The following is an 18,339-nucleotide window of genomic DNA, read 5'->3' on the forward strand; positions in this document are numbered from 1 at the left end:
AGTGAAAATGTGAGGTTTGAATACACAATTGGCTGTCGAAAAATCAAGAGTACACCTTATAAGAAGGAGTTAGGAGTCATAGAGGACTCTAAGCTATTGACTTCACGACAGTGTTGAGAAGCCATTAAGAAGGCTAACAGAATGTCAGGTTATATAGCGCCTTGATGTGTGGAGTACAAGTCACAGGAGGTTCTGCTCAGGCTTTATAACACACTGGTGAGGCCTCATCTGGAGTCCTGTGTGCAGTTTAGGTCTCCAGGCTACAAAAAGGACATAGCAGCACAAGAGAAGGTCCAGAGAAGAGCGACTAGGCTGATTCAGGGCTACAGGGGATGAATTATGAGGAAAGATTAAAAGAGCTGAGCCTTTACAGAAGATGAAGAGGAGACCTGACTGAAGTGTTTAAAATGATGAAGGGGATGAGTCCAGTGTGTCGAGACGGTGACTTTAAAATGAGTTCATCAAGAACACGGGGGCACAGTTGGAAACTTGTGAAGGGTAAATTTCACACAAACATTAGGAAGCGTTTCTTTACACAATGAAAACGAGAGACACTTGGAATAAATGACCAAGTAGGGAGGTAGACAGTCAGAATTTAGGGACTTTCAAAACTTGACTTGATGTTTTTTTGGAAGAAATAAGTGGAGAGGACTGACGAGCTTTGTTGGGCTGAATGGCCTGTTCTCGTCTCGAGTGTTCTAATGTTCTAAGTACCGTAAGAAGGTAGTAAAAATATATTTTTATTACGAAATTAGAAAATGAACTAAATATGGGACGTCTGGGACAAAATGATCAAATATGGGACATGTCCCGTATATCAGGGACATCTGGTAACCATAGTATTGGTGAATCTTATTTTTATTTTTTTTATAAACTTTTCTTTCTTTATTTTGTAAAGCCCTGCAAGAGTTACATCATTTGTATGAAAACGTGCTTTGGAAATAAATCTTGTTGTTGAAAAGCCAAAGAGACCCCAAGCTGAACTCCAAGGTCGAGGTCCATCAAGGTCTGATCGCACCATCCGGCGCTTTTGGAGTGACAGTGGACTCAATGGAAGAAGACCCAGGAAGGGACTCCACTATTGAAAGAAATGGAATTTGCTAAAGAAGCCCCAGTGCTTCTGGGAGAATAGCCTTTGGACATATGAGACGACACTGGAGCTTTTTGACAAGCCACCTCAGTTCTTTATCCATAGATGCATAAATGAAGCTTTCAAAGAAATGAAGACCAGGCCTACTGTGAAACATGGAGGAGGCCTGGTGACGTTTTGGGGCTGCTTTGCTCTGTCCAACATGGGATGCTAAGAGTATATGCAGGGAACAATAACATCTCAAGACCACCGAGACATTCTAGAACCAACCAGTGTTCTAAAGTCATAGCTCAATAATGACTTTGTTGTCATGTTTCTCGTTTCCATTCTCCATAATACAGTCATATGAAAAAGTTTGAGAACCCCTCTTAATTCTTTGGATTTTTGTTTCTCAATGGCTGAGCTTTCAAAGTAGCAACTTCCTTTTAATATACGACATGCCTTATGGACACAGTAGGATTTCAGCAGTGACATTAAGTTTATTGGATTAACAGAAAATATGCAACATGAATCATAACAAAATTAGACAGATGCATAAATGTGGGAACCCAACAGAGATATGACATCAATATTTATTTGGGCCTCCTTTTGCTCCTTTGAGCCTCTCGACGCTGTCCTCCTATAGCCTGGGATGAGTGTCTGGATTCTGGATGGAGGTATTTCTGACCATTCTTCATACCAAATCTCTCCAGTTCAGTTCAATTTGATGGACAGCCTGCTTCAAATCATCCCATAGATTGTCGATGATATTCAAGTCGGGGACTGTGACGGCCATTCCAGAACATTGGACTTCTCCCTCCGCATTAATGTCTTTGTAGATTTCCAACTGTGTTTTGGGTCATTGTCTTGTTGGAATATCCAACCCCTGCTTAAGTAACTTCAACTTTGTGACTGATGCTTGAACATTATCCTGAAGAATTTGTTGGTATTGGGTTGAATTCATCCGACCCTCGACTTTAACAAGGGCCCCAGTCCCTGAACTGGCCACACAGCCGCACAGCATGATGGGACCTCCACCAAATTTGACAGGAGGTAGCAGGTGTTTTTCTTGGAATGCGGTGTTCTTCTTCCGCCATGCAAAGCGCTTTTTGCTCTGACCAAAGAATTCAATGTTTGTCTCATCAGTCCAAAGCACTTTGTTCCCAAATGACTCTGACTTGTCTAAATGAGCATTTGATACAACAAGCGACTCTGTTTGTGGTGTGAGTGCAGAAAGGGCTTCTTTCTCATCACCCTGCCATACAGATGTTCTGAATTTTAGAACGATGTACAGATACACCATCGGCAGTGAGATGTTCTTGCAGGTCTTTGGAGGTGATCTGTGGTTGTCTGTCACCATTCTCACAATCCTGCTCATATGTCACTCCTGTATTTTTCTTAGCCTGTCAGACCTGAGTTGGTTTAACAGCAACTGTGCCTGTGGCCTTCCATTTCCTGATTCCATTCCTTACACTTGAAACTGACAGTTTAAACCTCTGAGATGGCTTTTTGTAGCCTTCCCCTAAACCAGGAGACTCAACAATCTTTGTTTTCAGATCTTCTGAGAGTTGCTTTGAGGATCTCATGCTGTCTGTCACTCTTCAGAGGAGAGTCAAAGGGAAGGAATCACAACTTGTAATTGACCACCTTAAATACCTTTGACCACTCATGACTGGACACTCCTGTCTATGAAGTTCAAGGCTTGATGAGCTCATCATACCAAGTAATCAGCATTGAGCAGTGACAGGCATTCAAATCAGCACAATGACAAGGGGAGCCACATTTGTGCACAGCCAGTTTTTCACATTTGATTTAATTTCATGCAACTAAATACTGCGTCACTAAAAATCTTTGTTCGGAAAACACCGCAGTAGTCCTAGGAAATGACAGACATACCACTGTTATCTTTATTTTTGAAAGGAGAGTCAATTATTATGCAGGCTGAGAGGGGTTCACAAACTTTTGCATATGACTGTAGCATGACATGAAAAATGGTCTTCTGACATCACAACAGCAGAGAGTAAGTAACAGATAAAGGAAATGGTCATTTTGGGTGAAGTACTCCTGTAATATTAACAAGGAAAATTAAAACAAAAAGTCAAGAACGCGATTTCAAAACATCCACATACTGCTCACGACGAAAGGCGCTATATACTGTAGGTATTCCAAAATGGAAACACAGAGCAGAGCAGTTGTGAAGGGTGGAGGTGAAACAGAATGTAAACGGAGGTCTGACTCGTTCCCTTCTTTTGCAGATTCAACTGAAGGAAATCTTTGAGACCCCTTTGGAGATCACGCTGGTCTTGGAGCTTGTGACAGGCGGAGAGCTTTTTGACAGGTAAAGTGAAAAAGAGGCTTTGAGATGGAGGAGGGATGGAGGTTCCAGGGATTGGGACCCTACATTCTCTTGGTGCATTGTATGCCTGGTACAAAGTCAAAGTGAACTTTATTGTCATCTCAACCATATACAAGCATACAGATAGATGAAATTACGAAGCTCAGGGTCCACAGTGTAACAACATGAAGTGCAAATAAAAACATTTAAATTAAATTAAAATTAGAATTAAATTAAAATTAAAATTTAAGATTTAAATTTAAAATTAAAACACAAACAAGACAAAGAAGTACCAGCAATATTGACGTGTAGTAAGCAATATGAACATTGATGCAATGTATGGTATTTGCAATCTAGATACATAAATATAGTCGATTAGATAGATAGATAGATAGATAGATAGATAGATAGATAGATAGATAGATAGATAGATAGATAGATAGATAGATAGATAGATAGATAGATAGATAGATAGATAGATAGATAGATACTTTATTAATCCCAAGGGGAAATTCCCATATTCCAGCAGCAGCATACTAATAAAGAACAATATTAAATTAAAGAGTGATAACAATGCAGGTATAACAGACAATAACTTTGTATAATGTTAACGTTTACCCTCCCGGGTGGAATTGAAGAGTCGCATAGTGTGGGGTCTCCTCAGTCTGTCAGTGGAGCAGGATGGTGACAGCAGTCTTTCTGTCGCTGAAGCTGCTCCTCTGTCTGGAGATGATCCTGTTCAGTGGATTTAGTGGACTCTCCATGATTGACAGGAGTCTGCTCAGTGCCCGTCGCTCTGCCACAGATGTCAAACTGTGCAGCTCCGTGCCTACAATAGAGCCTGCCTTCCTCACCAGTTTATCCCTCTTCTTTATGCTGCCTCCCCAGCACACCACCGCGTAGAAGAGGGCGCTCGCCACAACTGTCTGATAGAACATCTGCAGCATCTTATTGCAGATGTTGAAAGACGCCAGCCTTCTAATGAAGTATAGTCGGCTCTGTCCTCTCTTGTACAGACCATCAGTATTGGGAGTCCAGTCCAGTTTATCATCCAGCTGCACTCCCAGGTATTTATAGGTCTGCACAGTTATCTCTGATGATCACGGGGTCCATAAGGGGCCTGGGCCTCCTAAAATCCATCACCAGTTCCTTGGTTTTGCTGGTGTTCAGTTGTAGGTGGTTTGAGTCACACCATTTAACAAAGTCCTTGATTAGGTTCCTATACTCCTCCTCCTACCCACTCCTGATGCAGCCCACCATAGCAGTGTTGTCAGCGAACCTTTGCACTTAGCAGGACTCTGACTTGTATTGGAAGTCCGATGTAGGAAATCCCAGGGAATAAAACTGCTCTAATTCCCGGGAAACCAGGAACGGCCAAGCTTGCATATATAGCGTGTAAAAGTGTAAAAATCGATCAAGAAATAACAGAATTATAGTTGAAAACAATTAAGTGGCACGGTTTTTTGGCCCACGGTGTACTGTTTTGCAGATTGATTCAGTCAACCAGCAGCAGTCGTCAGTCTCCCGGCTTCGACTAAGACTGAATATAGTGGACTGGGAGGAGTCTGCACTCAGCAGCTCACTAATGCCGGGACAGGGCAGACTTCATTGACGTCTGTCAGACAACAGCTTTGAACTGTAACTTGAAATTGCAATTCGACAGTCTGTTGCATGCGAATTATCTGTGCCAAGAAACTTGCCATCACAGAATGATGACAAGAAACTGGATGCATCAGTAAAAGCTGAAATGGCGGGGTTTCAGAGCAACGGCAAGTGCGGACGTTGTTTAGAACAAATGCATCAGTATCAGTAACATTAGTCTATCATATATCCTCCCTATGGCATTTGCCACTTGATTGACATACAGGGCGGCCAGTCTGAGATCTCTTTCCTTCTAACACACTGGTCGTCCCACATGCACCCATACAATCAGATTGTGATTCAGACTACGAATGCCATGAATGTAATTACCCCGATCTACATGTTGCCAAATAAACGAACCACATGCTGTGACGCAATGTAAAGGGCAAAACACGTGTCGCATGCACTTTGCATTATTTGACGGTGAAACTAAGCGATATATATATATATATATATATATATATATATATATATAAAACAACAACAACAACAACATTTATTTATATAGCACATTTTCATACAAACAGTAGCTCAAAGTGCTTTACATATTAAAGAATAGAAAAATGAAAGACATAATTATAAAAATAAATCAACATTAACATCGAATAAGAGTAAGGTTCAATGGCCAGGGGGGACAGAAAAAACAAAAAACTCCAGACGGCTGGAGAAAAAAATAAAATCTGTAGGGATTCCAGACCACGAGACCCCCTGACCAGTCCCCTCTGGGCATTCTACCTGACATAAATGAAACAGTCCTCTTTGGATTTAGGGTTCTCACGGAAGGGCTTGATGATGATGATGGTCACGTAGACTTCTTCCTTTTAATCCGTCCATCATTGTTGGAGCATCATGAAGCTTTGAGTAGGTGGAGGTGGCGCAGGCCACCACCACAAAGAAACCGGAAAAGAAACAGAAAAGAAAGTAGGGGTCAGTACCGATTTTAGAGCCACCATGAATAGTTGTTATGATGAATTGAACATACAGAGTATCAGGATTAAGTTAAATTACGATTAAAATGAAGTTATAAAAAGGCCATGTTAAAGTAATGTGTTTTCAGCAGTGTTTTAAACTGCTCTACTGTATTAGCCTGGAGAATTCCTATTGGCAGGCTATTCCAGATTTTAGGTGCATAGCAGCAGAAGGCCGCCTGCCTCACCACTTCTTTTAAGTTTTGTTCCTGGAATTCTAAGTAGACACTCATTTGAAGATCTGAGGTTACGATTTGGAATATAAGGTGTCAGACATTCCGATATATAAGATGGCGCAGATTATTTAAGGCTTTATAAACCATAAGCAGAATTTTAAAGTCAATCCTGAATGACGCAGGTGACCAGTGTAGTGACTCTAAGACTGGGGTGATGTGTTCTGATTTTCTTTTCCTAGTTAGGATTCTAGCAGCTGCATTCTGCACTCGTTGCAAACGATTTATATCTTTTTTGGGTAGTCCTGAGAGGAGTGCGTTACAGTAATCTAGTCGACTGAAAACAAACGCGTGAACTAATTTCTCAGCATCTTTCAGTGATATAAGAGGTCTAACTTTACTTATGTTTCTTAAGTGAAAAATGCTGTCCTAATGATCTGATTAATATGTGATTTAAAATTCAGATTACAGTCAACAATCACCCCTAAGCTTTTTACCTCCGTCTTGACTTTTAATCCTAGTGTATCCAGTTTATTTCTAATAGCCTCATTGTATCCATTATTGCTGATCACTAAAATTTCAGTTTTCTCTTTATTTAACTTGAGAAAATTACTATTCATCCATTCTGAGATACAAGTCAGACATTGTGTTAGTGAATCAATAGAATCGGGGTCATCAGGTGCTATTGATAAGTACAGCTGTGTGTCATCAGCATAGCTGTGGTAGCTCACGTTGTGCCCTGAGATAATCTGACCTAACGGAAGCATATAGATTGAGAAGAGCAGCGGACCCAGGATAGAGCCTTGTGGAACACCATATTGGATATCATGTGTCTTCGAGTTGCAATTCCCACAACTAACAAAATATTTTCTCCCTGTCAGGTAGGATTCAAACCAATTTAAGACCCTGCCAGAGAGGCCCACCCATTGACTAAGGCGATTTCTAAGAATATTATGATCAATGGTGTCAAATGCAGCACTCAGATCTAAGAGGATGAGAACAGATAAATGGCCTCTGTCTGCATTCACCCGCAGATCATTTACTACTTTAACGAGTGCAGTTTCTGTGCTGTGATTTGTTCTAAAACCTGACTGAAATTTATCAAGAATATATATATATATATAGCATTTTTAATGTAGATTGATCATTTCAAACTGGTCATTTTAAAAGTAGCTCGCAAGCCGAAAAATGTGTGGGCACCCCTGAACTAGATACATGTACTTATATGACAGCATGAACTGCTTGTAGATAAGGTTAGTCTTTAATTGGTGTCAACATATTGCAGTAGTTTTATTAAAAATAAGTGTTGGTCATTCTAAAACCGTTTACATGTGAGATGCCCATTCACTGTGTCATCCCCGGGAGCCTGGGATTCCCGGGAATGACATGCAGGATTCCCAAATTCCCGGGAATGGATAAACCCATCTGGGAATGGATTCCCTAGTCCGATGTATGTTGGCTGAGCAGGACCGGAGAAAGTACAGTCCCTTGCGGCGCTCCTGTGCTGCTGACCACAATGTCAGACCTGCAGTTCCCACGACGCACATACTGAGGTCTGTCTGTAAGATACTGTATGTAATATAATAAACAGAAAATAGATATAGATTATACAGAAATTATCAGAATATGATAATAGTTGTTTAAGACATGTGTAAACAATGACAGGGTGGCCCACAAAAAAAAGTGACTCGCCTCCACCAAGACGACTCCCATCCTTCGTAAAAGTAGGGTGTATCCTGATGTCCTGACTAAATTGTCTAACATAATGTCATTCATTCTGGCCACCTAATCATTCTTTGTCTCTAATTGGCTATCTCCCTTGCCACTTCACCACCTAACACCTCATGTGTGGTGAGCGTACTGGCGCATAAATGGCTACCATCACATCATCCAGGTAGGTGCTGCACATTGGTGGTGGCTGATGTGGCTCCCCACTCACTAAGAAAAGAGCTTTATAAATGTAAAGAAACGCGATACTCACGTTTACTCCTTCACAACACCAATGTGCCACACTTGAGCTCTCTCAGCGCGGCCCTAAATATCCAGAGGGGTGGTGATGTCAGGGTGGCCCCGCCTTCTAAGGTGCTACCCACAAAATACTAGGGACACGGGAGAACATACGTTGACACATAAAAGCGCAACATTTACAAGTGAAATCATCAAACAGGTGTGGTGGACCAAGGGGGTGCCAGGATGAAACAAGAGGTAAACGCTGAGGCGCCAACCCGGTCATCCCCAATACTTCAGGTATTGAACAAATGACAAAAACAAAAAGAAAGCACAGCCTCCTCTGGGCTCTTTGCATTTAAGTTGCTCAAACATTGATGGAGCTCCGTCCTGTCGTCTGCTCGGTCAAGAAGAGATGACGTCATCTGATGACAATGGCCGTGCCTTCATGGCCCAGGGACCGGAAGACACGGAGTCAGTTGCTCCTTGGAGTCCATAACATTGTGTGGGTGTGGCTTATCTTTCGTAAATGGCACCCCTTGGGTGTGTCACCTACGCCTCCTAATGGTCCTAAAGCCATGTGGTTGGCTGCTAACTGCCGACAATTAAACTCGGAGAAGTCAAAGGCTTTGATTTTTCGCTCCACCTGATTAGACTCGAGTTAATGGCCGTTCCTGCTTTTCATCAGGTTTGTCTTCATTGCTCAGCAATTGGGTTTGGATGCTAACATCAGTTCTATTTCTTACTTTACAATTAACAAACCTTTCTAATTTGAGGTCCAGTGCAGAAATGGAGATGCTGGATTCATGCGTTTATCTCAAAACGTTTAGATTATTGTAATTCTCTACTTATTTGTTTAAGTGGAACGTCTCTGACTTGTTTGCAAACAGCGCAAAACGCTGCTGCCAGGTTGTTAACGTGGCCTAATAAATGCTCTCCTATTACTCCACTTTGAGATCTTTACACTGGCATCCAGTGGACTAGCAAATTCATTTTAAAATTCTGATGTTCACTTGTAGAGCGCTGCGCAGTTTGAGCCCCACAGTATATGGCTGATCTTGTGTATCGCCATTCTTCTTATCGAGCTCTAAGTTCATTATCTTACCGAGATCCTTTAGTTGTTCCACATACAAGACTGAAGGCACGCGGTGATCAAACTTTTCCGTCGGTTGTGTCGAGGTTATGGGTCAGTCTTCCTCCTGCTTTGCGTGCGGAGGTTTCTGAGAGAGCATTTAAAATGTATCGTAGTCCAAAAATCTGTAGTGACAGAGGAGACGCTAAGATTCACCTCGTCCAAAGACGGTCTTCTGTTCATTTTATTGTGAGGGCTACAGGAACACACCCAGCCTTGACCCGGCATGCACACACTGATAAATAATAATGAAAAAAAGAACCCATAATATAACCAAAAACGCATATGCAGAGACCCTCCCCAGCTCCCCGACGGCGACACTATCGGCAAACAAGAAACACTAACAACAAGGTCTAAAACGGTTGTGGCAAGTGGCTGGCGATGCCAGACCACGAGGGGGCGACTGCCCTCGTGGCTTTGGGGACCACAGGAACTGAACTTGGAAGCTCAACCCTATAGGGGCCCGTGGTCACCGCCAGGGGGTGCACCCGGATCCCTGGAGAGCCATACCCGGAAGTGCTGGGGGGAAGATGACCAGGGACATCCGGAGTACTTCCACCACACTGGGGAGTGCCGGCGGAGGTTAATCTGGAGGCACCTGGAGCACATCCGGGTGATTATAAAAGGGGCTACCTCCCTCCATTCGTGGGCTTGAGTCGGGAGCGGAGAAGGACGGAGCTCGGGAGGAGAGGAAAGGAGGCGGCCTGAACAGGCATCATTTTGGTAGAGGCCTGGACTTTGGTGAAGCTTGGGGTTGTGTGTCACTTAATTTGTAAATATGTACAATAAACGTGTGTTGGTGTTTGAACCATCGTTGTCCACCTGTCTGTGTCCGGGCCAGCCTCCACACAGCCCAGTATAGCAGATGCAGGTGATAATGGATGTATGAATGAAAAATGCCATGAACAGCCTTCTGAAAGCTATGTAAAGTTTTGTTCTACCAGGTTCCTGATGAGGTTTGAGGATCTAAGGTAATGGGGAGAGCTCCACGGACAAAGCACGGGCAGGTCAGCACTTTAGAACATTAGAACAATCTAGACGAGAACAGGCCATTCAGCCCAACAGAGCTCGCCAGTCCTATCCACTCGTTTCCTCCAAGAAAACATCAAGTCGAGTTTTGAAAGTCCCTAACGTCTTACTGTCTACCACACTACTTGGTCGCTTATTCCAAGTGTCTATCGTTCTTTGTGTAAAGAAAAACTTCCTAATGTTTGTGCGAAATTTACCCTTAACAAGTTTCCAACTGTGTCCCCATGTTCTTCATGAACTCATTTTAAAATACAAGTCTCGATCCACTGTACTAATTCCCTTCATGTCACCTCTTAATCTTCTTTTGCTTAAACTGTAAAGGCTCAGCTCTTTTAATCTTTCCTCATAATTCAACCCATGTAGACCTGGAATCAGCCTAGTCGCTCTTCTCTGGACCTTTTCTAGTGCTGCTATGTCCTTTTTGTAGCCTGGAGACCAAAACTGCACACAGTACTCAAGATGAGGCCTCACCAGTGCATTATACTTACAATACGTCCAGCCAGAAACTGTCATCCAAGGTGGTCAAGTCGTAATCCAGTTGCATAATAAGACATATTAACAAACCGATGAATGATCGCAATCCCCCTCGGCGACTTTTAAGCTCCTTTTTAAAGGGTCCACCTGCTCAATCTTCTACCCCAGCCAGCCCCTGCATCCTCCTAAGCTGTTCAATAGTATTGTGACGCAGGGGCTGCTGGGAGATGTAGGACATTTACTCATCCAAGTATTTTCATTTGGTGGAGTGATTCAAGTGGAGTCGTATGTCTGTTAAGCACCTTGAGCATGCGAAAGGCGCTATGTAATTCAAATTTATTGTTATAATTATTATTTGGTGCTTGTTGTTTGGTTTTGGTGGTGGTTTTTTTAATTATGTCTTTATGTAACTTGTATGGCACTCCATGACTGTTGTCTGAGGTGGGCGCTTTATAAATTATTAATTAAATAAATAAATGTGTGTCCCTCTTTAGGATCGTCGAGAGAGGCTACTACAGCGAGAGGGACGCCGCGCATGTCATCAAGCAGATCCTGGAGGCAGTGGCAGTAAGTTCTTGTTCTTGTTCTTGAATATTCCTCTGTTCTGCCAAAGCTCAGACTGGTGGAGTTAAACGGCGGGCAGACTGGTAGCAGGTGACCATCGATCCGTTACTGTGTTTATTGCCTTTCACCAAGTGTCCCATCTCCTTCAATAATATTAGATGCAATAAAAGGCGTTTGGTTTAATAAGTCTAAATCTGGAAGTATCTGTGTTGTGTAGTGCCTCTCGTTGCGAATAGTTTTGTCATCAGGTATTATATAGCACCTTTCACAGTGTGTGAAATAAGCCAGATAATCAGGTGGTCCATGTTAGTGTTGGCTGAGCACTGAAGTCTTTTTGAGATCTTTGGAAGTGCCAGTTGAAGTTCACATGACGCCCCTGAAGTTACCAAAACGTCACCCCTCAGTGTCCATAGCACTGGCATGCTGAGTGTTACTAAAAGGTCCAGAGCGTACGCCCCTTGAGTTTCATAAACGATTCTCCTGAGGGTCCAAAAACCTCTCCCAGTATTATTAGACTTTGAGGATGAGGACGAGTGTCAGTGCATACCTGAAGTTAACAAAATGGAACCCCTCGTTGTCCTTATAGGTCCAGAGCATATGCCTCTGTAATAACGTTAATTGCACCCCTAGGTTTCCATGTGCACAGTAAACCTTAGTAGACTTCAAGGACTGGATTGGGGGTCCTGCTTGGTGTCTAGACCATGTGCCCCTTGAGTTATCAAAAGGGTGCCCCTTGTTGTCCATATCACACTCTGGAGATGGGGAGCCTTAAATGTCCGGAACGCCCACCTCTTTAATAGCATAAATGGCACATTCAGTATAATTAGATTTCAAAGGCCAGGGGAGGGGTACCCCTTGGTGTCTGGAGCATGTGCCCCTTGAGTTACCAAGATGGCGCCCCTCAGAGTCCATCATTCATTGCGAGGGAGGCTTAACTATCATAAAAGGCACACTTCAAGTGACGGCCACCTATGTCACCTGATGGAGTGCCCGACTCTGTATTCCAGTATGTGCTGTTTATGGACTGAAGGTGTACCAGGGTCTGAAATCCATGGATGGCTTTCTACGCAATATGGAGATGGTTTTTAACCACAGTGGAGTGTTTATGAAAATGGTCAGACAAGTGTTAAGCACAAATAGGAGTGGCACACCCGTGTCCTTCAGACAACAACATTGAGCAAGTCCTCACCACGATTCTGCTGAACTGACGAGGGTCTCGGCACCAGATTCACCTTAAACCCATAAAAAGTGGACCACCACTCACTGCTCTTGTTTAGTAATTCAGAGATTTATTTCATAGAATCCCAAAACCAAAAATAAGAGGAAAAGAAGTCAAAAATGGCTGCCAGAAAGGTAAACTACAAAGATTACAAAATGTAGTCCACAATCCAGTATCAAAATTCCAGCAGCCATACGACCTGCACTTCAGAAGAGGTCGCCCACCTGAAGCTACGCACGTTCAGGCCAGGCCACTACTTGGATGGGAGACCATCTGGGAGAACTGGGGTTGCTACTGGTGAGGCCAACAGGGGGGTGCTGTGGTCTGAACATGGATCCCAATGCCACCAGTAGTAAACGGGGACAATGTTCTGTAAAGATGGTGCCATCCTTCAGATGAGATGTAAAACTGAGAGTCCTGACTCTCTGTGGTCATAAAAGAACCCTGGGCATCCTTCGTAAAGAATAAGGTGTATCCCAATGTTCTGGCTAAATTGCCCACCATGGTCTGGTCATTCTGTCCATCTAATCATCCCTGTCTCTAATTGGTGATCTCCTTCACCACCTAACATCTAACGTGTGGTGAGCGTACTGACACAAAAATGGCTGCCAGGTGGATGCTGCTTAACACTCACTACGTAAAGCCCTTTGAGTAGTGAGAGACAACAGCATATAATTGTAATGAATTATTATCATTATTATTATTAAAATCCAATAAAAACAGCAAAGCCCATAAACCTGGGAATCCAGATAAAACACCTGCAACAATCCACACTCACTCCAGAGATACCATCTTCACTGGTTCAGAGTCCAATGGCAGCCTTTACGACACTTGGCATTGCATATCGTACTCTCAGGCTCAGATATGGAGACCCATCTCATGAAGCTCCCGATGCACAGATCTTGGGTTGGTGTTGCCTCCAGAGACATTTTGGAAGTCTTTGGTGGGTGATGCCATGGTGGATTGGCCATTTTAACAGAAGTCATCACTCGGCAACCCCGCTCTGCGAGTTTGTGTGCTCTACCACTTCATGGCTGAGCTGCTGTTGCTTCTCAAAGCTTCCACTTCACATTAACAGACGACTGGGGAAGATCTCACAGAGCAGAAATATCGTTGTAGCAAAGGTGGCATACTGTGACAGTGCCATGTTTAAAGTCACAACGACCCCTTCTACCGCCAGTGGACACATTCATGGCTATGAGCTTGGTCTGATGCACCTCTTAACGGTGAAACACCAGAATGCTCTCATTTGGAGAGGTGTCCACAAACATTTGGCCAAATAGTGTACATGATCAACATACTCTGAGACAATCTCTATATATACTGTATAAGCCAAATTCCACTGACTCACTCATCACAAAATCTCCCGAACCGTGCGGACTTGAGACTTGAAATTTGGAATGTAGGTTACCTTTGGCTCTTAGGTGCTCGCTAAGAAATGGTTTTAAAAATTTTGTGGTCCAAGCGTGAAATTTCTTATAGTTTTTAGACCCGTTTGTATGTCTGTCCACTTACTTAACAGATTTAGATCGTTTTTTTTTTATAATTTACTTGAACATTCCATTGATTTTGTGACTTTCTCATCGTGCTAAGTGTTAGAGTTCGCTTGTGGTACAGATTTATTAGCACAAATCTGAGATAGACTCATCAGGCTGCGAGGCCCTCCTCATTCACACGTCTGACTCTGGGTGCAACCGTAAGTCTGCTTAGTTAGCGAACGAGAGAACTACTTAACGGATTTAGATCTTTTTTTTTTTCTATAATTTGCTTGAATATTCCAGTTGATTTTGCGATTTCTCTTATTGCACTAAAAATCAGAGTTTGCTTGCAGGAGAGATATATTAGCACTAATCCGAGACTGAGGCTGCGGGCCAAGGTGAGGGGGCAGAGTGACATCAGGAGTAGAGTGCTGGGCCGGGCCCTCCTCACTATCGTATTTCACTAATACGCAAGGATGGTTAGTATATATACAGTGGAACCTCGGTTTGCGAGTAACTTGGTTTACGAGTGTTTTGCAAGACGAGCTAAACTTTTTAATAAATTTTCACTTGATAAGCGAGCGATGTCTTGCAATACGAGTAGTATGGATACACTTTATCTGCTGAGTGTCATGTGATCACAACTGAGCTGATGGTTCTTCGCTCTCTCACGCGCGTCTCTTTCTCCTTATCTCTCTCTCTCTCTCTCTCTTGCTCGCTCGCACGCGTCTCTCTCTCTCTCTCTCTCTCTCTTGCTCGCTCGCCGCGTCTCTCTCTCTCTCTCTCCTTATCTCTCTCTCTCTCTCTCTCTCTCTGCTCGCTCGCACGCGTCTCTCTCTCTCTCTCCCCTTATCTCTCTCTCTCTCCTTATCTCTCTCTCTCTCTCTTGCTCGCTCGCATGTGTCTCTCTCTCTCTCTCTCTTCTCTTGAGGGCAATCGTCTCCTATTCTCTGTCTGAGTCTGCGTGCCTCACTCATATAGTCAACATCCGTACGAGCGTATACTGTTTACTACAACATTGTGACTGTGTGTGTGTGCTGTGAAGTGCGAATCCCTGTCTTGCGCCCCAAAACACGAAACTGAGTCTCAGTACTTTAACAACAACAGCTTTATTCAGCTTGAAACAGCAACAGCGAGGTTATTTATTGTAGCGGTATCTTTATAATGTTCCTTGCATCACCCATCGATGGCAGGCGCTTATAGCATGTCCGCGATCTTTTTGGATTCGCTTATACGCCGAACTGCTACAGCGCTGGGAGACTGCGATTGCTTTGGGACGCTCTTCTGCGTGTCGTCCCGTTGGGTGGAATCCCACAAGAGTTTAGAAGCTCACTCACACCAGCCATGATTCTTTTTAAAGGTAAAGTGCAGGTTAATTTGTTTTATGTATTTTTACTTTATATTTTGTATTAATCATTTTTATATGAATAGTTTTGGGTTGTGGAACGAATCATCTGAGTTTCCATTATTTCTTATGGGGAAATTCACTTTGATATACGAGTGCTTTGGACTGCGAGTATGTTTCCAGAACGAATTATGCTCGCAAACCGAGGTTCCACTGTAGCTATAAAAGCCAAATCCCAGTGACTCATTCATCACAAAATCTCCCGAACCATGAGGACTTGGGACTTGAAATTTGGAATGTAGGTTACCCTTGGCACATAGATGCTCGCTAAGAAACGGTTTTAAAAATTTCGTGGTCTGTCTGTATGTCTGTCCGCTTTTCGCGAGAGAACTACTTAACGGATTTAGATTGGGTTGTTTTCAATCATTGTGCTAAGTACCAGTGTTCGCTTGCGGTACCGATGTATTTCTGCAAATCCAAGAGAGTGGCTGTGGGCCGAGAGAAGGGGGCGGGCCTTAATCAATCACTCGCCAGCCTCTTTTCGAGTTGGTCTACCTCTCGCCACATGTTGGAGTGCACCTCGCCTCCACTAAGCTAGCGATACCTGTTTGTTTAACAGACGTTATCATCTACAGATTGTTGAGGAGTAACGTTTGATGTTTTTGAGAGACAGATCAGAGCTACGTGTGTTTTAGAGGGTAGCTGCTGATTGGCAGAATATCACGGCCATGTGGTCTTCACCCAACGCTGGGGACGCTCTCCCATCAGAGCTGAACACAATCAGATACAGTGCCAGCGTCTATTGATTTTTAAAGTTTGTCCATTTTTCATTACTATGTGGGCACAGCCATGGGGTACAACTGGTCTTCTTAAATAATACACCGTTTGTCTGTCCAGGATTTTAAATCACCTGTAGCTCGCAAACCGTTTGACCGATTGACCTGAAATTTGGTACACATATACTACATGACGTCTACTATCTACTTTCGGGGTGAAGATTGACCTCCAAGGTTATTCCTCTTTTTATTTTTATTATATTTTATTGTAGAATCTCAGCAGCAGCCAGCTCCTTCCTGAGCAGCTCTTCTTATCTCCACACTAGTGGCCCGCTTCTTCTCTTCTTTCATCGGCATCTTTTCACATTAAAACTGATTAAGTCGGTGTTTGTGTTGCAATTACCGAGTACGTTTTCCTTAATTTTTTCACTTAAGCTGGCACTTAAGTCTTCAATCTGCCTCAAGAATGATTTAAGATATGAGCCTCTTACTGACCCCTGCTGGACACTACTGTTAGCATCACCTTATTCTGGTAAAGTTCCCCTCACCATCACCCTTTGCTTCCTGTGTTTGAGCCGATTTACTACCTGCCTACAGATCTACCATCAGGGTCTACTGGGGTCCCGTGACAGTAAGAGGCCTTTTCACCAATGAAATGACAGAGATTCATCAAACTGCCCAAGGGGGTCACCCCCGCACCATTCCAACCCCCCTTCCCCCCTTCCCCAGGAAGAATGAAGCAACCAAATGTTGTGCTGAAATCACAGAGTGAAATTCCACGCAACATTAGATGACTCTCTGTCCACCCTCTGCATTGTCACTCAGGGGCCTGTGGGGGTCTTAATCAGGCCTTGCAAACCTCTTTTAGTTTGACGACCAGCCTCTCTTATCAAAAGTCTTCTGAAAATCCATCCAGAGAAGTAATCTCGCCTGCATCTCTCTGACCGTCTGTTTTTGCTGCTTCCTGATGGATCTCCAGCATGTCAGCGAGTTGCGAGTCTGAACCCATGTTGACTGCTCACTAACACGTCTCTTCTAGACAGGTGCTGCTTGAACTTTTCCATTGGCTTGCCTGTGATTCACGCTACCTTTGGTCTGGACTGGCTGCTCACATCCACTCAGTGCTGGCAAGATGAAGTCACTCACACCATTAGTCCTAACCCCTCACGGGTGGGCACCCTGCCAGGTTAAACCCACTACCTTCTCGTTATTTCAACCTCACCCCTTACCCACTTCGGTTAATCTGGAATGAGAGTCAGCGAGCTGGAGATGTATGGGGAGATCTGGGCTGTGTGGATTAGGTTGAATCCGCTCTCATTCCCTCTAATTTTTATATTAATCTTCAGCCGTAAGCTCTTGGGATGGGAAGGTGGGTGGGATGACAGCTTATGTAGGCAGCAGTGCACGTGGGGTAGAACACGCGACAGTTTACAGGGCGAGGGGCTACTCACACAAATGCTGCTTCTGCTTTTTTCCCATTTTCCTTCTGTGCTATTGTGGTATTTCCCTCTACTTATCCCTCACCTAAGGGTAAGTGCACTCATCAGGTTTGTTACCCATTTGGTCTACTGTCACACCTTAACATTAACACACTCACATAAACAGATATATGCAGACACACAGAAACTCAACAGTGCTCCATGAATGACACACCTACCACAGCTGGTTAATCTCCAGTACCTTAAACCACACAAGTGCCTCTCAGCACTTCAAGAGACTTACTTATTATCGGCACAAGAAACATACAATGTTTGAAATATATCTCGGACGTAAACATTACTTTAGTCTCTTGGAATATTTTCAAACATACAAATGCTCAACATCCTTGGCTATCGGCCATTTATCGACCAAGAATGCCTTACTTGACGTCCTGTTCCCTACTATTGGGTGGTGCTTACACCCTCAGCCTTAATAAACCTCACAGCACAGAGAGTATGGCAACCCTCCAGCTGCACCAGGTGCTCAAAGAAATCTAACTTATTATTTCAATCACTCTAGACATGAAGACAAAGAATAGAAAGTTAAAAGCAGTGTGGTATTTATTACAGGAATAATAATACCAAATAGGACAAAGAATAATAGAAAATAAAATTGATAGTAAAGTCTGGATATATATAGTCTTTAGAAAAAGTGTACGAAAAAGTTAAGATGTCAAGATTGAATGTCCCAGGGCAGCACTGATCTGGCAC

The 18,339-nt window shown here is 43.4% G+C and overlaps 1 protein-coding gene across 1 annotated transcript in view; it reads left to right on the forward strand.

Moving 5' to 3' along the window:
- The window catches only part of si:ch73-60h1.1 (calcium/calmodulin-dependent protein kinase type IV), a 107,521-nt gene that overhangs the window by 60,396 nt on the left and 28,786 nt on the right, over positions 1-18,339 (forward strand). Inside the window, exons 4-5 of the mRNA XM_039764632.1 lie at positions 3,325-3,407; positions 11,263-11,335. Coding sequence (XP_039620566.1) covers positions 3,325-3,407; positions 11,263-11,335 — 156 coding nt within the window. The remainder of the gene's footprint in view (positions 1-3,324; positions 3,408-11,262; positions 11,336-18,339) is intronic.

This window comes from Polypterus senegalus, chromosome 10 (genome assembly GCF_016835505.1).
Source record: "Polypterus senegalus isolate Bchr_013 chromosome 10, ASM1683550v1, whole genome shotgun sequence".
Taxonomy (NCBI): Eukaryota; Metazoa; Chordata; class Cladistia; order Polypteriformes; family Polypteridae; genus Polypterus; species Polypterus senegalus.